Source organism: Trichoderma virens (assembly GCF_000170995.1).
Source record: "Trichoderma virens Gv29-8 chromosome Unknown TRIVIscaffold_2, whole genome shotgun sequence".
Taxonomy (NCBI): Eukaryota; Fungi; Ascomycota; class Sordariomycetes; order Hypocreales; family Hypocreaceae; genus Trichoderma; species Trichoderma virens.
This window is the reverse complement of record NW_014013747.1, coordinates 2,109,852-2,134,136: the sequence shown is the minus strand read 5'-3', so window position 1 is coordinate 2,134,136 and position 24,285 is coordinate 2,109,852. Positions and strand designations below refer to the sequence as shown.

Genomic DNA, 24,285 nt, shown 5'->3' with positions numbered 1-24,285 from the left:
GATATACGCACTTTACGCAAAATCATAGTCTCATCTGGGGAATGGCAAATCATCCACGATCCAACATCGGATCCACTGGTATATGCCTATTATTCTCAACGACTGACTACTCGTACACGATCGTAGTATTTATTCGAATCACTTAAAAACCATCAAGTAATCCTATCCCAACCGTTCTGCGGCAAACCACACGGAAAAGGGGGAAACAATGCCAACTTTTATAAGGCCGAGACGGAACCGAAACTGCCTCGACATACGAACAGAACAGGCAAATGCTCGGTGAAATAACAACAGCTCTTATCCAATATAGATTCCCCCTTGCCGGATACACACGCCAAAATCCCAGTGATGCCCAATAAGTGATCCACTAAACCCTTCGCAGAGGGATGAAAACGAGCGCCGTTGCCATGCAATTTCATCGCTGATAGCAATATCCAAAAAGAAAAAAGAAAAAAGTCCATCCACCTCGAGGTAAAGACAGACGTCAGATAAATCAAGAAAATAGAAAGGGGGAAAAAAAAGGATAGAAACCCAAAAATTCTCCCGGAAATAATAGTCACCAAGAAAGGAAAAGAAAAAAGGGGAACTGCCAATAGGAAAGAAGTAGAAGGGCCATACACCGGCTTAGTCGGCAATGGCGCTCTCATCTGCCTGAGCTTGCTGCAGTTTCTCTTCATTCTTCTCAGCGGCAGGCAGGTTGATATTGGCACGAGCCTTGCCCTGCGCTTCGACAAAGCGTTCCCAGTATTCAGGGTCACTCTCCTTCAACGCTGAGAACAACATCTCCTTGTCCTCCTTAAAGGCTTGAACAGCACCCTTCTTCTTTGCCAACTCCAAAAACTCGCCACCAACATCTTCGGCAAGCTCTCCAAACACATGTACGTGCTTGGGGTCGTTCTCCACGTCGGCGAGGGTGGTCAGCAGATCAAGATGTTCAGTAAATCCAGATCGGAACCTGTGCCCAGCACGGTGCACACGTCCTTCTTCTTCCGCCAGCTTCTTGCCCAATATCGAGTTGGATCGTGAGAGGGTATGTGGCACAAGCTCGCCGTCGTCTTCAGCATCGGATCCGGCTGCCACGGCATCCTCTGCAGTTGGCGGCGATGTTGAGAGTATTTCCGCCTCCGCCTGGGATGCCGGCGCCTTAGTCACTACATCTTCTGTATGCTCGCGAGTATCGGGATACTCGTCCTCGAATCGTTTGATGATACCCTGCAGCGTATCGTCCAGGAAGTTGAGCTTTCGCAAGTTGACCTCGTCGTTTGGATTTGCCCTGGCCTTGTTCAGTGCTGGCTGGAGACGAAGTCTGATCTTGCGAGCACCAGCTAACAAGTGCTTCGACAAATCCTTAGCCTTGCCACCAGTGGACAGTCTGGGTCCGATGAAAGGCTCTTCCTCTCCCGCGCCCAGCTCCCGGAAGAATTCCCCAGATGCCCGGCGGGATTCATCGCCACGGTTCTTGAGACAGCACGCAAGCGCCTTGACCACACCTGTACCACCGATGACGTAGTCCTCGTCTGGCCCTGAGTCGTCGTCATCGTAGTCATCGTGCTGAAGGACATCATGACCGACGAGATGTGCCAGCACATCAGGATAACCTGGGGTTTTGCCGTCGACAGTCTCTCCCTTGGCTTCGGCGAGGGCCGTAGCCACTGCCTTGTTGATCTCCGCATCATGCATGTGCTCAATGTTCTGTAGGCAGTAAGCCACAACCTGCTTTGCCATTGCTTTGACAATTTCGCCAGCCTCCTCGTGGGGAACTTCAATATCCACACATATCATGCTCTTGGATAGCCTAGTGGCAGCCATCAGAGATGCATACAGAGCGCAGGCTTCTTCCTGGGCTTCTTCGGTCTTGGCGCTGGCCAGCGCCACGATGTCCGCATTTCCAAGCAGGCTAAGATGGCAGAGATGCTGAGCCTCTGGCACGACTTCGACTATCGCAATGGCTTGCTCAGATGTCATGTTAACATCCGAAAGATGCAACCTCTTGAGGGTTTGCATTTTGGGTAGATATCTAATCGTGTCACACAGATATGTTAGCATTTCTCTCTCTCATATGCCGTTTTGTGAATTCATGGATTCATCTCATACCTTCGAAGTAGACCAACGGCGCTTGGCGTTGACTGGAAAAGATCATGATTGTGCGAAAGGTCGATGAAGACGAAGTTTTGCAGCTTGGCCAGAATAGGAAGCATCTTGCAAAGAGACGAAGGGGTCAAGTTGCAATCGGATATACTCAGTGCCCATAGCGGATCAGTCTCCTTGATGGCGGCGGCAATGGTGTCCATATGCTCCCTGAGATCGATGCCGCCCAAATCAAGTCCTTCGCATTTCCCACACTCGAGGTATTTCACCACGTGCTGAACGCCATCATTGTCGAGTGGGTTTCGAGCAGTGCTGAGTCGTTTTATGCCGCATTTGACGACTCCGTCGATGATTTTACCCAGTTGCTCCATGCTCGGCTCGGTCTCGCTGATACTGAGCATCTCGAGCGCAGGTCCCGCTGGGCGGTCCGCGAGCGCCTTAGCGAAGATATCGGCTATAGTGAGGGGAATATGTACACCATTTTGAAGACCGCCGTTGGTGTTTGTGGACGCTTGGCGCGGAAACGGAATACTAGAGAGATCTAGGTACTTAAGCGATCGGCACTTGTAGATGAAAAGCGAAATGTGCTTCCAGCCGTCCGGACCCAGCTTATTTTCTTTCAACACGACTCTCTCCACCACTCCGCCTGATTCCTCGTGGACATGCTTGGCCTTCCTGCGCCTGGCCATTTCGGAGTGCTTCGCTGCTAATAGGCCCGCCAGAATGACTCTAACGCCTTCATCGCTAAGCCCGCTGTTTTGCAAAATAATCTCCCTCACAGGCACGATGGCAAGGTAATCTCCCAAGGTGATGAGATCCTGCAGCTGCATGAAATAGCCCGTCAAATCTATCTTGTTGACTAATCCATTGGCCGCAGCATTGCTCGGGTCGCTCAGCTGCTCGGTAATCTTCTTCAAGATGGGCGTTTCGCGAAGCTGGCAGCATCTTCGATAGATTCTAACCGGGTTTATCGTGGGAGAGGTGCTCGTCTTTGGGGTTCCGTTGCCATTGAGCTCGGCGGAATCGCTGCTATCGTAGTGAATCTCTATAGGGATGGCTCCGCTCTCTTCGGCGATCCGGCGTCTCTTTTCTTTCCTAGCCTTGCGCTCCTCTTCACTTCGCTTCTTCTTTTCCTTCTTTCTCGTCATGTCCTTTGGTGCTGCTTTTGAATCGTCTGGACTATCCGCTCTCTTTACGCCATTCTGCGTTGGTGTGGCCTGCTTTGCCTCGGCCTCACGGGGCTTGGCCTCATTGACGCCGACGCTCTCGGTTGATGAAGAGGAAGCTTCTTTTTGTGCTTCGGCAACCTTGGCGTTCTTCAATGCTTCGCCCTCGCCCTTCTCGCTCATTTTCTTCTTTTGGGCGTGGTCGACCGAGTTCGTTTCTGACTCAGTTTCTGCATACTTTGGCATGGGGGCAATCTCGACATCGACGAAAAACGATACGCGCCTCAGTTTGTTATCCTTGAGTTCCGTGATTGGACACCTCTCTCGGTCCCGATCCACGTTCAATATCCGGCGTTCGACCAGTCCGTGGTTGAGCTTACCGGCGGGACCGAGAGGACCGCTGTTACCTCCTCCTGAGGAAGACAGGCGCCGAAAAACGCCAAGCAGACCAGCTTGGCCCGATCTCGGAGGAGCCGGCGTGTAAGGCTCATCGCCCTCTGGTTTCAGCCCATGCTGGAGAACGGCATTCTTGGTCGGCGTAATCTTTGGGACAATAGGCTCTGAGTTTGCTGGAGGCTGTTGTGGCTGCTGTTGTGAAGGTGGCTGCTGCTGATTGCTGGGCTGCTGGGGCTGTCCATTTGCTTGAGGGACTGAGCCCGAAAATTTGGCTGAGATGTTGGAGAACCATGAGTTGCGACGGTGAGGTGGTGTCGCACTGGGGCTATTTTGCTTATCCACGGAGCCCGACCGTGAGAGGCGCCTGGCGTTGTTTGAGCCATTCACAGGAATTGGTTCCGTGCGGCCATTTGGCTTCCCGTTGGTCTCGACCTTGGGCTCGGTCTTGACCTCAGTCTTTTCAGCAGTTGATTGGGGGCTCAGCTTGAGCGGGGAATCGGTAGGGACACTTCGTGGCTGTACAGTAGCAACGGGAGTCTTGATGGGCGCAAACCCGGCCTTGTTGAATTTGTCTACACGGATTGTTAGTTTTCAATTCCCTATAACGATTATCCGGCAAGCAGCTGCCATGGCGCCGATGGACTTGTACATGTAGCCATCATCGAACGGCATGGCAGACAAAGCGGTGGAAGTGGCAAAGCAGCATGCCTTTGGGTGAGCCCTGCGTCATCCAACTGACGTCGACGCCATGGACTTGTTCCATGTTGGAGGGATTCCGCGACGCTCGCGCGCTGTTATGGGAGAATGGCGACTGCGAGACTGTTGCTGTGTTGTGGAAAGGAGAAGAGAGCAAGAAATGGCCGAGCGAAAGGAGGGTTGATTACAATATCCGCCCGCCTTTGACGGACGCTGGTGGCTCCAGCTGCGTGCGATCTAGGCTGGGGTAAGGCGAAAAATATGGGGAGGAGAGCGACAAGACGTCAACTAAAGCCCACTGTAAGGGGAGCCTGGCAAGCCAATAGCGGGGTAGATCAAGTCCCTGATCCCAGCGCTGTGCACACGCTCAGGTGCCCTAGCCGGGCCTTCTGCTAGCACAGTAAGCTGTCGCCTCCCAGCCCGGGCGAGTCAGCCAAGGCAAGGTCAAGGTCAATGCCTCTTTGGAGCAGCAATGCGGGACGCTTCAACGCGGGCTAGCTCCCGGCACGTCTCAATCACGAGCCCCTGTGAGTGCTTTTCTGTGTCGCAGTGAGACCCGTCCAATTGGTTGATTTGACGGGGGATGGTGGTTTTCGCCACAGGATTCCCTGCGCTGAGCATCTCTGGACAAACAGGGAACGCAAGGAGGCGAACTCCGCTGGCCGGGCTCTCTTTGCGCTGAAGCTCTGCAGCTGACTGTGTCTGGTTGCAAGCCACAGCCCAGACTTTATTTACACGCGCAAAAGCTTGAAAATTTTCTCTGCGCTGGAATCCTCTCAACGGGCCCCGGTTTCTAAGCACTTGCCGCCTAGTTGCCAGCCAGCGCTGACGGGTCCCTGAGTCTCGTAGGACAAGTACCGATTCTGCATAGTCTGCTCCATCTGCTCTTAGTAGAACTTCTCCATGCAGCAAATGCGCTTGTGCAAGGATGAACCACCTCCATAGTTTAGAGTGCTAGCCTGGAATCCAGTGGGCGCGGCCGTATTCAGCTACCGAGATACATGCTCCTTTAGGTACTTGCTTCACCCAAAACCTCCGGACGAGCCGAGCGATCACCGGAACCAAGCGTAAATGTTTCTTTAAACATGTACACGTATTTCCGTTCTCCTGAGCTCCAAACGGAAAATAATGGCTCAATCAGGCCTTCCAGCCTCGTCCATGGGCCGATGGAATGGCCCTTTTCCGGCTAGAAACTTATGGTCATGCACATCTAGCCCCCCTGACGTATTGGATGCAAAGTCACAAGAGCATGCTCACCACGATGATGCCGCTGCACGTGAATTGCTATCCGCGCCTAACGCAAGGGACCGACTCAGTAAGATGAAATGAAGATCCCTTTCGATTTACTTTTCCTGGCATCCAGTGCATTCTACGTCATTTTACGAGTATCTGCCGCTGTGCCGTGCTACCCTCAGGTACCTGCTTGGAAGTAGGTACTTTAGTAATATTATCCAAGACATTCTAGTGAGCCATACACCTCGAGAAGAGAGAGACAGCCAGCAAATACTACATATAGTAATACGTGGCAAATCGTTGTCGTACTGTACAGGCTTATACCTCCAATTAGCCTGGTAGGTAGGCCACTCCTCGCATCATATTCCTCATGCACGTAAATCCAGTTCGATGCTTTGGCCTCGCCCACCTGTGGAACGCAACCGAAGCAGTTTGGTTCCGTGATCATGACGGTGCCAAGTATTCCGTGATTCGTACACTAACACGGGATAAACCCCCAGTATGGTCAACGTCCCTTGAGATCGGAACTTTCCATGGAAAAAACCACCGACATCGCGTGCCAGAAAGGGGCAGGCTGGTCCACCCTTGCTATGGGGAACGCCGATAAAACCTCATGCAAGGCATGAAGAAGATGTATGTATTAACCGCGCATGTGTCCCACGTTTGAATAAAAGGGTCAACGGAAGCGCCATTTTTGCCTGTTCGTCTTCCGCGCTCCGTGGACGATGGAAATTGCTTCATAACCTCGGGCCCATGGCATTGACTGATCGCTTTCCGCCTCCTTAATAAGCAAATGTGTTTATCCAAGCTTATGTAACTGTTCAAGCGGCTACTCTAGGTTCTTCGCCGAGATGGTCCGCAAAGTTTTGGCCATCGCCCTTCGTGTTGTTTTAGAAAACCCAAGAGCTAGGTCGTCTAGCTTCTCAAGCTGCCAGGTAAAGATGACATTCATACGAGGTGTAAGTGCGATGTGGGACTCGTTGAGATGAGAGTAAGCACCTGCAGAAAAGATAGCCTATTAATATATGGGACTGCGGAGCATTAAAGCGACAAACAGCAAGTTGGTATATGTTTACAGCTTCCGAGGAAAAGTACTTGAAAATACAAGAGATATGCACTGGTGCGTGCCTATCCATTCAAAGACTGGAAGATATAGGCATGACTACCATATCCACGCTGAGACCAAGAAAAAAAGTTCGCGCTCTAGGGTAACAGGGTCGCGAAATTTTCACCTCGGCACTCTCCTCCTATACCTAGGTAAGATATGCACAAATAGGTACTAAGTCGTCAATTACTCGTAAAGCGGTAGTACCGTGGCTTCGTGCTGTTGGGCTATTATTCATAGAATCAATATTACCTACTAGGTAGGTATGCGCAGGGAGAGAAAATGTGTACATCTTAGTGCCCTCTGATGCATTCAAAACAGCAAACAGCCTTGTAACAGACTGTCGCATAAGCCAGAGAAAGCGAGTGGACTGCCACACTGCACTTTTAGGTACCAAGAAATATTTTACGCCAACTGGACATCACGTCGAAACGACAAGACCTCACTTGCACTAAAATTCGGACAAGGTAATGCACGAAACAATGGATCTATGATCCGGATTGGAAGGTATCTTTTCATTCATTTTGACCATGAGGACCGACCCTTTCATTCCTGTAACTCCAGACCCAATATATCGAGAATCAAATTGCAACCTGCCCAAATTCCCCTTTTTACTCCTCAGCCAGGATCTTCTGGATCTTGGCCTGCACGTTGGCAGCCTTCTCGGCCTTGGAGAGTCTGACAGTCTTGTGCTTCAGAGAAATGGCCTTCCACTCCTCCTTGGTCTTCTTGCCCTCACCCTCAACCTTCTTGAAGGGGTCCTCACGGATGGCCTTGTGGGCCTCAGTGTAGAGGTCCTCGAGACCGTCGGCCTCGATATCGTCCTCAATGTACTTGGAGAACTGGCTGTTGTAGCGCTCCTCATCGTCGTCGGCCAGAGTCTCCATGTACTCGGCGACGTGGCCACCGTAGATGTACTTGCGGAGGACCTCGCTGTCCAGCTCCTTGCTCTCCATGTCGTAACCAGGGAATCGCTTCTCGGAGTGGGGGACGAAGATACCACCGTCGGAGGCACCCTTGAGGGCACCGAAGACACGGGCACCGGTGGAGGTACGGGCAAGACCAACGTCGAGGAAGGCCTTGAAGGGACGGCGCTCGCCATCGTCGGTCTCAGCGGCCTCGGTGAGGGTGAACTCACCATCAGCCTCCTCAACACCGACGAAGTCCTTGTCGAGGCCGAGCTTGGTGAGGACACGGCGGGCGATCAGGAGACCAGTGGCATAGGCGGCAGACCAGTTGGTCAGACCGTGGCTGATGCCGTAAGCCTTCAGCTCGTGGGCGTAGGCAGCGACCAGGACCTTGTCACCAGAGATCTCAGAGCTGACGATCTGCATGACGATGTCCTTGTTGGTGAAGCGGACGACCAGGCGGTACTTGGGAGCATTGTACTTGTTCTTGGCCTGGGTGATGAGGCGCTTACGGGCATAGTAGTCGGTCTTGCCCTCACGTCTGCGCTTGTACTTGGTCTGGTAGCGGCTGTAGCGAAAAACGTTAGCCACATTGTTCCATCGGATCCTGCCCCAGAGGAAATTTGGAGATGGGGTTCAATGCAAAGAAAACTCACCTGTAGTACGCGCTGTTCTTGGCGAGCTTTTGGAAAGGCTGTCACAAAATCCCCGAGTCAGCAATTTGCGCTTCAGAATGCTCGTCTTCCTTCCGAAGCAACTTGCGACGACTCTCGATCACGAGCAATTGGCGGCATTTCTGCCACATTTTGCAGTTGAAGCATCTCGATTGTCGAGATTTCAACGATAGGCCCAACTTACCATTTTGACGGTGGTGCCTGGCGATGGCTGGCTTGCTCCTCAAACTTTGAAAATTTGATGATGAGGATAGAGGTTGAAATCTTGGTGGGCTAATTTTTGAAGCCCTAAAATTTCTCGTGCGCTACCGCTTCGCCTAGTTCCACACTGTGGGAAGCCGGGTTGGGGACGAATCACCTGACACGACCCCTGGACTCAAGCTAAGAAAGAAAGAAGCGTGGCTTATGTAAGCACTTCAGAATATGGAGTGCATCGCTCTTATCTTATCGCAGTCGGCGCGTGTGGAGCGCGGACCGAGGTACCGGCAACTTGTTTGAAGATGGGGATGCTGAGAGCCGCCATTTCGACTTGAAAGCAGCAGTGACTCCGCTCTTTGTTTTTGTATTCTTGCAATGGACCCCGAGAGTTATTCTGTTGATCAAATCTTGGAAGCAGTTGACGCCGAAATGGGAGATTTAAAGCCCAAAGTTCTTTTGTTTGACATTGGCGGTGTTTGTGTAAGTTGCGTATCCCTTGCCTTGGCAAACAGGCTCTATCGCGTTCTCTCTCTTACAAGTGAATATGTGCATGAGTACTCTTTCTATATTACTGACAATTTTAGGTCAAATCGCCATTTCAAGTCATCCTAGACTATGAACTTGGTTTGGGAATCCCGCCCGGCTGGGTGAACTACTCCATCTCTAAATCTGGCCCTACGGGATTCTGGCAAAAGATTGAACGAGGGCAGATTCCTATGGATGATGCCTTCTTCGAAGGGTTTACCAAGGACCTCCATGTACAGGAATTATGGGAGGAATTCTACAAGACGCAACAGGCAAAAGACCCTCGCCTAGCTAAAGAAACCCCCCCGCTGCCAACGATTGATGGCAAGTGGCTATTCAACGAGATGATGTGTGGTTCAGATGCGCACGACCCATGGATGTATCCAGCCCTGCAAAATCTTAGAGCCAGCGGAAAGTATATCCTGGCAGCTCTGAGCAACACAGTTATATTCCCACCCGGACACAAGATGTACCGGGAAGACTTCTTTGACGAGCCGGTTCGCCAGATATTCGACATATTCATATCGTCAGCCCATGTTGGCATCCGCAAGCCAGATCCAAAAATGTACCAGCTCGCCCTGGAAAAGCTCAATACCTTTGCTAAGGAGAACGCACATGACCCACGATATCAAGAGAAAGGGTGGGAGGCTGGCATTTCGCCAAAGGATATTGTTTTCCTGGACGATATTGGCGAGAACTTGAAAGAAGCGCGCAAACAAGGATTCAACACAATCAAGGTTCCGCTTGGGAGAACATACGAGGCGGTTGAAGAGCTGGAGAAGATTACAGGGCTGGCGCTTGAGGGGTCGCACCCAAAGATCCCCATCAAGCCAAATTATGGGCCGCGGGCCAAGATATGATGTTGATGATAATGTCACCAGAGCGATATAAAGAGCAGCAATATTTTTTGACCCTTTTTATGTAAATAGATGCCAATACTAGATGATTCTTCTTTCTTCTCGTTGGCCACGCTGCTACTATTTTAGCCTATCAGCCCTCCATGTCGTCAAAGTTCCAAGCAAAATTCTCATACAGCCCACTGAACCACCGTGGCTGACGAGACCACCAAATTTCTGTGGCCGGCTTCTCACCCTCGGTTACGATAGTTGGGCCTCCCGTTTCATCACCAAAGCGTTCACTTGTTACCACTCCGCCCCTCCTTGCTTCATACCACTCCCTTATACTTTTCGCCTTCCTTGCCATATCCGCCAATCTCCTCGACTTCACCATCCCCTCCGGTTTCTTGTCCAGATTTACGCTGTGCGCAAATTTCTCATTATCTTGTTTCAGAGCCTCTTCAGCTCCCTCTAACTGAGAAACAAATTGATCTATTATGGAGGAAAGGTCGAATTCGGGATATACCAGCTGGGCATTCCAGCCAGGAACGTTGATTAAAAGGAGGCGGACAGCGATGATCATCACAAATATGATCGGCTTCATAACAATTGTAGATTGATAGGTGTACCAACCATCAGGACGGGCTGCAAGTAGATTCTCAAAATATGCCTTGGTGGCAGATAGGCTGTTTGTCAAACATCGCCGCCACAAATCGAGCGAGGCATCTTCCATTTCTATTGTAGCCTGTTCAAAGCGTGTGGCTGGTTCGTAGAGCCGTACTATTAAGTAGTTGTAGATCAGCCTAAAGGATTTCTCATGGCTGCCAACATTTCCAATGGAAGGCCAGCGAAATTGCTGTTGATCGAAACCCAGCGACTCTATTGCGCTATCCAGCTCGGGACGAAGCCGCAGAGCAGACTCCTCGATGAGAGAAAGATAGGATTCCCTTCCATTATGGATCGTATTGGCGTGAAAACTCTCAGATATCTTATCGTTCAGCTGCATCATCCGCACATATCGCTCCAGAACAAAATCTGAGGGACATTCAGGATGTTGCCTAAGCAAGCTGCGACATAGGTCAACGTATGGGCCGCTGAGGGGATTCTGCCGACCAAAACGGGCCGAATCTCTACACCGTCAGAGTTAATAAAGGATGCTCGATTTTGGCAGCCAATATTGTGTAGCTTACACTGAAAGCACACTGACACAACCCAAGAACGCTCTATGGGCATCGATATCGCCGAGTTTGAGGTGTATTGCCGGGCTTTCAGTTGAGGTGATATTGCTGAAGGGGTTACTTTCACGCCGAGAAGCATTGAATGACCTCCCGGAAGCTGCCAGATTATGGGCATACCCAAGCGCGGTGTATGTGAGATTTGTGATTTGGTGATTATTCAGATTGCATATATCAGCCCTAAGTTTGTCAGTTCGATGGTTGTCACCAATACAATCATTCATATATACCAAGCAATACAAACTAAGACGCATTGTAGGAGATCCAAGTCAAATTCCTTCTCAGTGAACAGACGTTGACCGAGAAGAGCAAAGAGGTCCTCCTTCATTGCTGCAGTCACCAGCGGCGACAACGGAGCGGCAATTAACAAGATTGCCTTGAAAGTAAATGGCTGCTGCTGTTCTAGCTGGCGGGCAAATATTCCGTTCTCTAAGACGACAAATGGGAAATGATGCACATATTTCTGCCGGAATACATGGAGAATTTCGTCTGCCTCTGACCAGGGAATATTAAATAGCTGTGTTCCCTGGGTATTCTGCGGCGAAGGGCTTTCGAGATCTGCTGCTTCTTCTACCTCCATATCTGAAGCTGAAATAGATATAGACATCTCTGTAGCACATGTAGACGGGGCTGCTACGAGCGGCGAGTTGCCAGGATTTGAGTCAGATACGCCATCACTTTGGTTTGGTAACTGATCCCCATCCAGGTTTCTCGAAGGCGAGATGGCCGTCTGCTGTTTCCCAGAAACAGTATTGTATATTCTTGACAACACCTACCATATTAGCTAATACCAGCTGGCCGTGTCTTAGGAGAAAACTGACCTATCGTGAAATCTGATTTGCCTCGGCTTTCTCAAACTCCGACTTGTTTGTTCTACGCAGCTGATTGCCATCTTGCTGCATCTACCAGTTGACCATGGTAAGTATATAGAAAACAATCATTTGATTGGCACACACACCTTTCACAAGATGAATCCGATGCTTGAAAATGGCACCTTGCTTTGGCTTTGGAGCATTGTTCGCATGCCCGGCGCCGTCGCGGAGGGCTCTGCGACCTCGGCGTCTCTATAAATCCGCTCATACTCCCGCTCAACCTTTGGACAAAGCGGTTACTGGCTACATCATGCTTGAATCAAAGAGAGCTATGGTTTGCTTCGTGTTCTTTTGTGTCTTGGAAGGCTCAATGAGAGCCTCCAGTCGTTACCGACGGATGAGATCCTGGCGGGGTTGGTCGAGTGGAAGCGCTGAATTAGAGATGAGTTTCAGCGGATCTCACTCAGCATGTCAGCAACATACGTCAAACTAAGTGCCCATAATTGTGTCCAATGTCAGTCTCTCACCGGACCTTCAGTCTCTACAAATTAAAGCCACCCATATTTGTTTAAACAAAAATCATTATTTTCTTCATTCTGTATTGCTTGCCTGAATCTCATTCTGTAAATAATAACATCATCATATGACTAACCAACATAGATGCTCATTCAATAAACTGCCCAGCTTTGCTATTCACACGAAAGACGTCCCATTCCCGTCTTTACATACATGTACCTATCCACAGAGACTTCAAACATGCGTATAGTATAGGTGAGCTTGAGAACTGCCATCCGGCGACTGCCGATTGGAATTGACTCAAAAGCTGTATTCAATGAACTTCCGTGAAAAATCGACCGCCCATGCTTCAGTTTGTCGCCGTATAAATGACTCAAAATGCCTTGATCCCATTGTGGCTCAGTCAAGTTGTTCGTCCATGCCTGTATAGCTTCATACCTTTTCCAATGATGTTGGTGATATATGGCAGTATTAATGATGCATCATATCATTTGCATCAATTTGCATCAATTTGCATCCCTTCTTGTGCCTCTTGACCTGATGAATTCTGCGGAGCGCCGTCATTATCTGATGATCCCTTGTCATCGGCCTCTTCTATTGGAGTCCAGGTGCCATTCTCATACACCTCAATGTTCTTGACGTTACTTAAACCGCTCTCCGACAGCTGGTCTCTTATTTGGATGAAGTAGTCGTCCACTACAAGGTTGCAAGGCCGGGCATCCATACCACATATGGGGCAACCCCAAGTGTCTACCATTGATGGTTCGCCCTCTTCCTGCGGCCACTTGGCTGGACGCGAATTCAACCAATTTTGCAAATCAATACACTCGAGGTGTAGACACTGAAGGCCTCGGACGGGCATGTCAACGAGTTTGGAATTAAAAATGTCTGCGACCGTGACCGTCAAAGTGTTACTTTTAATGGCAATTTCATCAGTCTCCAGTCTCTGCAGCCGCCCTATTATCTTGTTTTTTGTGTCGTCTACACTGGCATGAGGCCTAGACGTCACCAAATTCCAGACAGATTCATGGTTTAGTGTAGTTATGAGCTCCACAGCCATGAAGTAATTCACGCCTGTCTTTACATTTTGAGCGAAGCATGGCAAGCTCACTTTGATCGTATTCTTGCCTTCGATCAAATAATCGGTGAGTTCGACAGGCAAGTCATGATGAAAATGTTGCTTGCGACGAACTTCGAGTATTTGTTCATTAAATGAGGTGAAGAAGTGCGGCGGCCAGTGAGTTGGAATTCGAGACCAAGTAGCTGAATCGAAAGTCGTTCGTCCCTCCTGCTTGCGGCTTTCGCAGAGTCGGACACGGTATCGATGAGAATTGTTATAATACCTGCTGACGGGTATCTCATGCACGGGTTCGTTAGCGGCCGGGTCGGATGGTTTGGTGGTGATGGAGAGATTGTTCAAATCGTCCTGGGTAATATCGAATTCCAAGTTTGTTACTTCCATGCGGGGCTGAATTTCTCTTGGCTCCAAGATGAACTTTGAGAAAAATTGGTAGTAACGAGTCCTCTCCGTACCGGGACTCGGACTCAGACTTGACGAAACCCTTTGAGGGCTGCGTAAATGAGTCAAGTGAAGGCCCGTTGCTACTGATGTCCAATGATGCGGGGTGTGGGGACGCTCGGCCGGGGAGAGAGCATGAGTAGTGAAGTGGCGAGACTGGCTTCGTGTTGAGGCGGGGGATGATACGGATGGTGAATGTTGGCTTTGAGGGTGTATTTGCGGCTGTGTATGGTGCAAAACGGGAGTCTGCATCATCTGTGCTGGGGCGTGGTGACTCTGATGAAGCTGAGGAGACATAAGGATCGGAGAAGCCAGAGTTGCTGGAGGAGGCTGATGTGCCCAAGGAGCCTGAAGCACCTGGGCTGTCGAGGGACCCTGCTGAATTTGGTTTGGTGGCATAGAGTGATGGTGATGAGGCAGGAATGGAAATGGACCGTTCGAAGGCAGAGACGGTGTCCGATGTTGGTGGCTGCTATCACCCTGTCTCTGGACTTGCTGCTCTCGAAGCCATGGGGTTGGTAGAGGACCCTGAGTGGTCTGAATGGGATGCTGCATTGGCTGAGCATCGACACTCTGACTGTGACTGTGAGCTGGATGATGGAGATTTGGACTCTGAAGGGGTTGGTGATGAGGAGGATGAATAGGAGAGGGAGGAAGATGAGGATCAGGATGAGGGTGAGGGTGAGGGTGAGGATGAGGATGGCAGTGGTTGTGACTCGGTTGTTGCTGTGGCATGGCTGTAGGTGGTATCGATTCCATGTCATGTTGCGGCGAGATTATTGGAGGAAGCGAGTTTGGATGCTCTGGGACGGGCTGCCCTGGTGGTCTTTGAACCATGAAAGGCTGTGAAGGAGGTTGTTGGTGTTGGGCCACACCAAGTGGATAGCGCAAACCAAACTGCTGAGGTTGAAGTTGAGGCTGGAGTTGAGGCTGAAGTTGAGGTTGAGGTTGATGTTGAGGCTGAAGTTGGGGCTGATGTTGAGGTTGAGGTTGATGTTGATGTTGAGGTTGATGTTGAGGTTGATGTTGAGGTTGAGGTTGATGTTGAGGTTGAAGCTGACTTTGGAAACTTGCCGTGGGCTGAGCCGGCGGTTGAATCGCAGGTAAAAGGATAGGCTGAGGGTTGTCAAGTGGCCGGCGTCGGCGTTGAAAGGGCTGTGGAGGGGGGGCATGAGGTTGATGGCTCATGGCAGCATGCGCTTGGCTTTGAGGAGGGCCTTGTGGAAGTTGAGAAAGATTCTGCTGCTGCTGCTGCTGCTGCTGACGAGGCGGCATGTCTGGCCTGTTTGTGTTTGTGCTTTGGTCTCTGTTGACGCTGGCGTGGTTGGCTACAGGAAGCCCAGGTGCCAGCATCCCGGCCGATGGATTGGCAGCTGGCGCAGCCGATACTACACACACATGATCACGCATCAGTCAGCCTCGCCGATTCATCTTGTCCTAAAATAGTTGAGGGCCTTGACTCACCTGGCCGACGGGCCCCCTCTCGAATCTGTTGCACGAGCTCCATGTAGCTCGCCATAACGGCACTGCGAGCTATGTTCTTCTCCATTGGGGAGGCGTTATGCTGTTCAAAGGAGGCTTCCTGCTTCATGTCCATGTTAAAGATCAAGTTAAATCGGGCTGTCAGTGGACAATCCACAACTCCGATTGCTCTACGGATGCGCGTAAACAGTGTAACGGCAATGAAATTGGACGCACATCTGAGGCCATCACGGATTTGATACGCCATCAGCGGCACCATCTGAGACAAAAGGCCTTTTTTCATTTCCGGCCAGTTCATGCCAAACGCGGTGACGAAGTCCCTGACCTGCTTAAACTCCCGGTCAAGGCCGACATTAACATTAACAAACCCAGGGAATTTGGAGTACCATAGCCAATGAGGGTAAGTGATGTGTCTATCATCGCCGAACACGGCATAGAATCCGAACTCATTAAAGGTTACGTCCACGAGCTCGGGGGGAACGGGCTGCAAATTCTCATATGATATCTTCTTGTCTATCAACCAACAACAGTACTGCTGGTGAAGAATGAGAAAAAAGACGTCGTATTCGTTACTGGCGGCGACCAGATTGCCATATCGATCCCTCTCGGAGTTGTTGACTGGACATGGATTTTCACCACTGAATTCAGCGACTCGCTGTCGTAGCACTGAAATGGCCTGCAACATGGCCTCGTGCAGATGAGTTGCTTCTGTCGTTGGCTGGTTCGATTCTTGAACTGGTCTCTGCCAAATGGCAGGGCCGTTTTGACCACTCATGGCCTGATTGGTCGTGTTTTCATGAACTGGGTGAAACGCCATTGCTGCTTCTGCGAGTTGGCAGTATGATACGGCTTGAGCATGAGTGGTTGCTGAACTTGCTTCATCTGTGAGAGATGGAGAGGGCAGTCCAGACGACGCGCTATTTACCACACATATATACTCGTTAGCAGACATAGATCCGAGTATTCAAAGGACATGATCTTTGTTTGCGCGCTAGAGAACAAAGGAAAAGGCCAAGAGCGATGGAAGATTCTATTGACAAAGAAGAGAAAGGAAGACAAGGGAATGAGAAAGAACTAAACAATAAAAACTTGAGTCATACCCATGAGAAGAAGTAAGGGGCAATGTAGTATGCAGGTCTACATGCTCATGTGCCATTTGTGTATCTGAGACTGGCACCGACATGGAGCCAGGGACGGGAGCGTGCAATGGCGGAGGCATGGCAGAGGTGGCTGCATTATTAGCGGCAGTAGCCGTATATACAACGCTTGGATCAACTGCCAACGGCAAACCATTGATGCCTGGCTTGGGCTTCCGTTGTGCTGGCTTGCGATTCTGTTTGGCCCGAGGCTTCGGAGGCATGACGGTTGGTTATGTCTGTTGGCGGGAAGCGACTGTTAGTTGGGTCCCGCAAGTATGGATTCTGGGAATAGACAGATATGTAGGACTGACTGTATTACCTAGTAGATGGATCCTTGCAGCAACACTAATGGTCGTGAGTTGGATCGGTATAAGATGTAAGAAGCAGGAAGGGATAAGAAGGGCCCAAGTAGACAAAAAGAGACTGCTACATTCAAGTCAGGAGCAAATACATGGAACAAAGTGTACGGATGAGGATAGAAGAGAGAGAGAGAGAGAGAGAGAGAGAGAGAGAGAGAGAGAGAAACAACAAAACAATGAGCACCAGAGTACCAGCATCCCAAGTATTTATACCTCAGCAGCTACATGTGCCTTACGTATCTACCTACACACTTCTAGTAAGTGATGAACTACATGGCAGCAGTTAACATGTCTCAGATGAGATCGTCTTGCATCATACTAACCACGTATGTCCGCACATGTACGGGACAATAGCTAATGGAGCGAGCGCCACTACGGAGCTTTTGACGGGACATGAATGCCGCTCTGGGCGAAATGCCTGTGCCAGCCTGCTCGCAGCGACAGAGCTGAGGGTGACGGTGCAGGGATCTCTGTCCATGCGCTGTTTGTCACACTCCCTCTTTTTGCTTTTTCCATGCAGCCACTGCAAGCCTTGCAGCGGACAAACATCCGGGCTCTGGTGAGAGTTGAGCGGTGAGGGCAGCATGCAGTTTGTCACCGTGTCGTTGGGAATGAGAGGCTTTCTAGAGGCTTCCACGCACGTTTCCTGGCTGCTTGAAGCCGGATGCCGCGATACGACACCCAGGTAGAGAATACAGGTACTTGCGAGTGGCAATCTGTATTGTGCAGGTACATGTCTGTCGAAAGCTCTTGTGCAACGGACCAATGCTCCCAGCCAGCTCCCGCACAAACGACCACCTATGTACAAGTCCATGTATGTCGGTAGGCGACGTTACACAGAGGCCGCCCTCTAAAATGAAGAGGTCGAGCAAGATGCATGGTGGCGTCTCAATGGCAGGGATGGTGTCTTGGTCGTCTCGTTTTCCCATTTGCCTTGGAGCCCGCTAATGATCCTACGAGCGAAGCAAACAAGAGGGAGCATCCCTTGCTGGTGTTATCAGTCCAGTCCATACAGCCTCGCCTTATATCAGACATGAATAATACTTGCTAGGTAGCAGCGCATATTACTACTACCAGCTATAGGTTTGTACTCTGTACATGTAGTGGTAGTAACCAGGGTTCATATTGGTTGTCTACTGTAGGTACATACATGTAAGTAGCTGATCCATGTTAATTAACACCACATACTCCGTACATATGTACATGTACATCCATGTGCTCCTCATGCCCAACTCCACCACATCTCGATGTCTTAGCACATGCAGCACGCACTGGACATTTATGTGTGTCTCTCGCCGGTGTCAATATCAAGCATGAATTTCCGCCTTTCTCAGTTGACGTTTGACAATCAGGTGAACTTACCTACTAGGTACGGTAGTCATGATCCGCCACCTTCCAAGCAGCCTCAAAACTAAAACAACATTGGAACTCCCCCGTTTCCACTGCTGGCTAGCCGTTTGCTGTCAGCGGCCTCAAACCACTTTTTGCTTTTTCAAGTGGCTTAAGCTACTGCATGCCGCTAACCAGACGGCTGAGGAGGTTTGGGCACCGTGCCCCGCACGGAGTGCAGTAGGCCCGTTTTCGCAATGAAGTTGCTGCAACGCTGTCCGCGTATACGTATATCAGCAGTCGGTTAATTGAGAACACAAGTCAGGTGGAGGGAAATGGCACTGAGAAGAGGGGGAAAGAGAGCCGCCGCGTGTTTGGTACGGGATATGAGCATCCCGTACACTGTGCTGGAGTTGGTGTTCAGCCTGTTAGCTTTCAGTCAGACCTTTGTGCGACTATCAGGGCTGGCCTCATTGCGGAGTCGTACATGCGCATACATGCAAGGGAGTGGCTACCTGGTACGATAGTCCTACTAGTACGAGTACTCGTACATGTCGTGGTAAAACAGAATAGAGGAGGAGGCCTTACCAAGGGCGACAGCGGCTGAGAGGCGACAGAGACAGGAGCTGAGGTTTGGGTTGAGACGGCCGGGCATGGGGAGAGGCCAGTATTGTTGTTCGCGACGTGGCGTTCTAGGAACCATTCATCACCAAATTCGTCGTCTCGTTCTAGTGATTCGACTTACGCAGGTAAAGAAGGTAAAGGAAGATGTATGTAAATTGAGTAGCTCGAGGTATTTCCCACTGCTGCTGCTACAGGTACACATCTACTGTGTTTATCTGCCAGGTTACAACTACTAATTGTCTGCTACTACCAGCTAGTAGCGATGGTAGCTCCTCTTTCGGCCATCACCTGCTGCTATCTCCATCATAATAAATGCCCGTTAATAGCGTCTAATTCCTGCTACTATCGTTACGCTCTTCTAGTAGAGAAACTAGATACCAGGCACCGGCATCTCAATTACCTTCCTTGGCCAAGTACAAGCAGCCGAGGAGCATCTCTTTGTAGATCGCCATAAGACGCTTCAACCCACTTCGTACGACCACGTAATGGAGCACCTGCAATGCACTCCATCAATGCCTTTGCCAGGGCACATACGAGCCCCCGTGTGGACCGGCACATACGAAGAGAGCCCGCCTCTATTAATATCCTCATGCTCCGTGTCGTCTGCATAGTTTCGCACTGTGCGTCGCCCAGGTACAAGGTACCAGCTAGCCGCCGAGGGGGAGGCGGCACAGCCAGGTACTCCGTACTCGGTGCTACAGGCACTGGCACGAGCCTACCAGATCTTGCTCGCCCCTGCGATTCGCCGCGTGCCTCCCGCCCACTAAGAAGCCCGCCCAATCGTACCACAGCACGCTAAAGTCCTTCTCTTGCAACCCGACTTCAACCACCAGGCCGTCCAATCATCCCCTGGCCGAGCTTCAATCCTGTCGGCACAGCCCTCTTGCTCTTGGTCGCTGGATACGGCGCACAAGGCGAACCCGCCAGCCCTCGCCTCCTCCGTCCCCGGAAGCTTGAAGAGGCCCAAGCGGCTTCAAAGGGGTGTTGAGCCGGGCAACGACAGACTCTCCGAGCGCCTCGACTCTGCTCCGTCTGTCTCCGTCTCCGTCCCCATCTCTGTCTCTGTCTCTGTCGAATCGAATCGCCTCAGCCCCTCCATCTAAGACCATGGCTTCGCGAGCAAACGATGGGCCTACCCGGCCCGATGTGGGTGACGTTTTGATGGTGATCCGTACGTCTTCGACGTTGATTTTTGCCCCCTCCAACAACTATTGCGCCGAGATTCTAACCAAGCCTGTTTCTTCATGTAGATGACTTTATTGCCCGCAGCTCGGATGAGCTGAGTCTCAAGAAGGGAGACCGAGTCGAATTACTAGAACGAGACGATGAGTTTGGTGATGGATGGTTCCTGGGGCGCCATGTCGCGAACAACAATACTGGCCTCTTCCCCGAAGGTGTGCAACCCTTCGTTTCCCTCCCTTGATCGATTATCTTCTGCTAACTGGCTAAATTCGCTAGTCTACACCCGACCGACCCCAAGAGCCGTTTCAAACCCAACCTCAACTCCTGTCTTCGTTGCTTCACAGCCGCTGTCGCCCTTGGTGGAAGTCACGCAAGAAACCGCCCTCCAAGGCAACGCAAATGCTCTTGCATCGGCCAGTACAAGCGCGACGCCATCTGCCCTGCCAGCGCATTTGACCAAAGCTGAATCAGCTCCAACGTCTGGCCTGGGTGGCACAGGCTCACCCATTTCCGGCCTTGACAATACGGGACAGGACGAGTTTCTCAGCGAGACATTGAACGTTATCAACGAGCACATCACTCACTTGCAGTCACCGCCTGGCACCAGTCATGGCAACGCTGCCGCTACAGACTCTGGCAGTGAGTACAGCGTTGCGATTGACCACCGAATGTCGTATATTCAAGGAGAAGAGACGGACGAAGAGGAAGAGGCAGTGCATAGTCGCGCCGAGGTGGAGGCCTGGTCTCCGGACGACGTGGCCGAATATCTCTTCACTGAGGGCGTGGAGAAGCACCACTGCGAAGTGTTTAGAGACCAGGAAATTTCCGGTGAAGTTTTATTGAGCATGGATCAGAGCTCCCTGTTTATCAAGGATTTCGACCTAGGCTCCGTCGGCCGGCGCCTTAAAACGTGGCAGAAGATTAAGGCTCTCCAAGATGAGGTTAGTGTCGACGAACCAGATTCGAGGCGCGCTACACATACGCGCGGCAGCGATGGCGGATCCGAGGACGCGAAACGGACGAGAAGTCGAACGAGCACCCTGACAGGGAATTCAATATCACGACCCACCTCCGTCCAGGCTAGGCGCCTGTCCCTGGCTCAGTCATCTAACAAGGCCTCTCCAACCGCTCATATGACCCCAACAAATGGCACTCAGGAGAGCCCATCACGTACGCACCTCAAGCGCCCGTCAGCAGCGTCCATTCGGGACCTGAACCACTCACGACGACACTCATCGACCGAATTCCGCCTTCCAGGCTCCAATGCGACGGTGCCCAAGGTATCGGCAAACGCGAACCTCTCTGCCGGTGATGGCGTGCATAAGAAACAACCTTCCTTTGATCGAAACTGGACCCTGGGCGGCGCTGTCTCTCAGACTTCTCAAAGACCGCTCTCCTCCACGGGATTGCAAGAAATGCTAGGCGCATCCGAAACGGACTTGCAGGACTCGGCCGTCGAGCTGGACCGAGGCTACTTTTCCGGCACTGAGGTAGATGGGAGGAAGCGCAACTTCTTGCGAAAACGTGATAGCGCTAACTACGGGACGCAGCAGAGTTACGCGGACGAGCAGAGGGTACGCAGTGCAACCGCCCTCTCCCGACATTCAAGATACGGTAGCGTCGACTCTTTCCGGGACGGAGCGCCATCTGCTGCCCAGAAATACTATGGCATCCAACCGACTCCCCACAAACGAAATGCCTCCACGAATACGACCGATTCAGCTCGCCCGCCGCCCCCAGCCAAGGACGGGCCTGCCCCGGCCGTCACCAAGTTGGACACTGTCGTCAGTCCTGCGCAGGCGGAGTCATCGCCAATTGTCGGTAGAGCCCAGGGCCTCAGCGCCGACTGGCTCTCATCAGTGACCAAGCCAGTCGGCAAAGCCACTCGACCAGCCATGCGAGCCATCTCGGATAAGCTTACTTTTGAGAGATCCAAGGCTGGGGGATCAGCTGATCTATCAACTAATGAGCCGCCTCTACCTTCTCCGGTGCGAACAGGATCCAGCACCGCCTCGGCTGGGCAAAGCCTCGACCTCGATTCTCATGAAGCCCTCAAGAGTCCCGTCACGGCGACGGCTCCCTCCAACAAGAAGGGTGGAAAGAAGGGCAAGAAGGAAACGAGTGCTTATACTCAGGGTTTATTAAAAATATCGCCTCAGGTGGCCATGAAGGACGCAGATTATTACGGCTGGATGAAGAAGAAGAGCTCCAATCTGATGACAACGTGGAAGCCCCGATTCTTTGTTCTCAAGGGACGCCGACTTGCCTATTACTACTCTGAGGACGACGACCAAGAAAAGGGTCTCATCGATATCTCATTCCACCGTGTGCTTCCAGCTGACAACGAGAGGCTGACGGGACTGCATGCCACCCTGACTGGTGCGGCTGGCGGGCCAAGCATGCCGGGTAGTCACAGCGCACCCGCGGGCGATGATGCAGGTGTGGACAAAGGCGACGATACCATGTTCATCTTCAAATTAGTCCCACCGCGAGCGGGTCTGTCCAAGGGCGTTAGCTTCACCAAGCCGACGGTTCATTATTTCGCCGTGCCAAACCTCAAGCAGGGCCGTCTGTGGATGGCTGCCTTGATGAAGTCGACAATCGAACGAGATGACACCCAGCCAATCACGACGACTTATCAGCAAAAGACAATATCTCTTGCCAAGGCGAAACAGATGCGCCATCGCCCCCCGGGCTTTGAAGATCCTCAGCCGGCAGATGTCGGCGAAGCGGATAGTGGTGTATCCGGCGTAGACAAGTTGGCACCTCTCAAGATTGACGGCGCTCGGTTGGACGTCAACTTTGGTGACAAGGACGGTACTTTCTCCCCCTTGAGTGCATAGAGCGCGCTACGGTGGAGGAGGGCTTGAAAAGAGGGAAATGAGATCTCAACGTATCATGAAGGGCTGGCTATGCGCCAGAAGGAAATATTTTTTAACACTCGGAAATTTGACATGAGAATGGCTTTGACAGCCAAATGAGAAAGACTCGATGATGAGACCTTTGATCACTTTTTTTTTTCCTCTCTTGCCATTTTAATAATTTGTTCTGTTTCTTCGTCTCCCTTTCTGGGGGACGACCGGGCTGTCTCTGCTCTTTCTATTTTTCTCTCGACTTATTTCTTGCTTGAAAGGGGGGAAGCGTGTCTATATATCCATCTATTGATTCTTTGCTTTTCTTTCGCATGCGTCAAGACTCGTCCCTTTCTGGCACAAAAAAGTCAGCTAATATATGCTAATTGCTGTTACAATCGCCGTCTTGGCGAGACCAGACTGCTGCCATGTCTATTTTCAACATATTCCTCTAGCTCGATTCCTCCCCCTTTTTTGTTGCTTCGCCCCCGCTCGACGAGAAGGAGTAGAAAGTTGGAAAAGGGAGTAGTGTGCTTGGGACAGAGTTTCTTTTTATGTTTTTTTTTTTTTTATGTTGTTTGCTTCCCCCTTTTCACTGTTGTTCAAATTTGGCGCTGTGTGGAGAGAAAGTGCTGGGCAAAACGAGAGAGGAGACTGAAGGGGGAAAAGAATACAAAAGTCCCGCAAAGTGAGGGAGGGTTGTTTTTATATGGATGAATGAATGAGGAGGGCTGGCTGAGGGAGAGGGGGGTTTTCCCGTGTTGTTCTGGTGCTTATCTATGGAAGATTTTTGTTTCTCTCTCTTTCTAGTACGAAACACTAATTGATGAGATTCTTTCTGATGTCTTTTCCTTTTTTTCTAAGAAGTGGCTGCTTGGCAGCAGTATTCTACCTGTGTGGCTATTCATTATGGCAGGGAGGGAGCTATGAATATGTTATGTCTAGACAAACTTGGTACCATGCGTACCTATATAGACACGAGTTATCTACCTATAGAGATGTATATTTTAAGTACCAGAAATGGGCAGAGATACTAGGGATACTAGAGGTACTAGAGGTACTAGAGATACTAGAAATAGGTAGTAGCAGGAACTAATACTACGCAATCACAGAGACTGGCAGAAATATTATAGCAAGGTATGATGTGATATCTTCCAATATTATTTCGTTCCTCTGAATAGCAGTTGGGGCACTGGCTGGCCATTCATTTACAAAAACGTATACGTCTTGTACCTTGTTTCAAATCAGGAACAAGATTCATCATGAGCCATACTTAGTATTTATTAATATCATCAGTATCAACAGGGCAATCACACTGACACAAAGCGGAAATGCAGTTACGGCTCTCACTCATACTCATATTCGTTAACAGAAAGGCGGAGATGAAAAAAATAATAAGACGCTACCATAT

The 24,285-nt window shown here is 50.8% G+C and overlaps 7 protein-coding genes across 7 annotated transcripts; 2 read left to right on the top strand and 5 right to left on the bottom strand.

The window, feature by feature from the left end:
• Positions 1–72: 72 nt before the first annotated feature.
• On the bottom strand, positions 73–4,413 carry TRIVIDRAFT_229421 (uncharacterized protein; the record flags this gene model as incomplete). The annotated part of the gene is made up of 3 exons (XM_014105300.1): positions 73–2,017; positions 2,095–4,222; positions 4,386–4,413. The coding sequence occupies 3 exons, from the start codon at positions 4,411–4,413 to the stop codon at positions 625–627; spliced, it is 3,549 nt and encodes a 1,182-aa protein (XP_013960775.1).
• Positions 4,414–7,157: 2,744 nt separating this feature from the next.
• On the bottom strand, positions 7,158–8,532 carry TRIVIDRAFT_77851 (uncharacterized protein; the record flags this gene model as incomplete). The annotated part of the gene is made up of 3 exons (XM_014105299.1): positions 7,158–8,160; positions 8,249–8,286; positions 8,451–8,532. 3 exons carry the CDS (start codon positions 8,451–8,453, stop codon positions 7,296–7,298), a joined length of 906 nt encoding a protein of 301 aa, XP_013960774.1.
• A 361-nt stretch (positions 8,533–8,893) lies between these two features.
• TRIVIDRAFT_50315 (uncharacterized protein) lies at positions 8,894–9,849 on the top strand (the record flags this gene model as incomplete). The annotated part of the gene is made up of 2 exons (XM_014105298.1): positions 8,894–8,944; positions 9,049–9,849. 2 exons carry the CDS (start codon positions 8,894–8,896, stop codon positions 9,847–9,849), a joined length of 852 nt encoding a protein of 283 aa, XP_013960773.1.
• A 130-nt stretch (positions 9,850–9,979) lies between these two features.
• On the bottom strand, positions 9,980–11,977 carry TRIVIDRAFT_69492 (uncharacterized protein; the record flags this gene model as incomplete). Its single annotated transcript, XM_014105297.1, has 4 exons — positions 9,980–10,955; positions 11,016–11,240; positions 11,291–11,793; positions 11,975–11,977. 4 exons carry the CDS (start codon positions 11,975–11,977, stop codon positions 9,980–9,982), a joined length of 1,707 nt encoding a protein of 568 aa, XP_013960772.1.
• Positions 11,978–12,884: 907 nt separating this feature from the next.
• On the bottom strand, positions 12,885–14,642 carry TRIVIDRAFT_218718 (uncharacterized protein; the record flags this gene model as incomplete). The annotated part of the gene is made up of 1 exon (XM_014105296.1): positions 12,885–14,642. One exon carries the CDS (start codon positions 14,640–14,642, stop codon positions 12,885–12,887), a length of 1,758 nt encoding a protein of 585 aa, XP_013960771.1.
• Positions 14,643–14,968: 326 nt separating this feature from the next.
• TRIVIDRAFT_70546 (uncharacterized protein) lies at positions 14,969–16,749 on the bottom strand (the record flags this gene model as incomplete). The annotated part of the gene is made up of 3 exons (XM_014105295.1): positions 14,969–15,295; positions 15,372–16,306; positions 16,490–16,749. Coding segments are annotated over 3 exons (1,522 nt in total), but the record flags the coding sequence as incomplete, so codon positions are not given.
• Positions 16,750–19,947: 3,198 nt separating this feature from the next.
• Positions 19,948–23,017, top strand: TRIVIDRAFT_188839 (uncharacterized protein; the record flags this gene model as incomplete). The annotated part of the gene is made up of 4 exons (XM_014105294.1): positions 19,948–20,011; positions 20,091–20,234; positions 20,299–22,810; positions 22,996–23,017. The coding sequence occupies 4 exons, from the start codon at positions 19,948–19,950 to the stop codon at positions 23,015–23,017; spliced, it is 2,742 nt and encodes a 913-aa protein (XP_013960769.1).
• Positions 23,018–24,285: the final 1,268 nt, after the last annotated feature.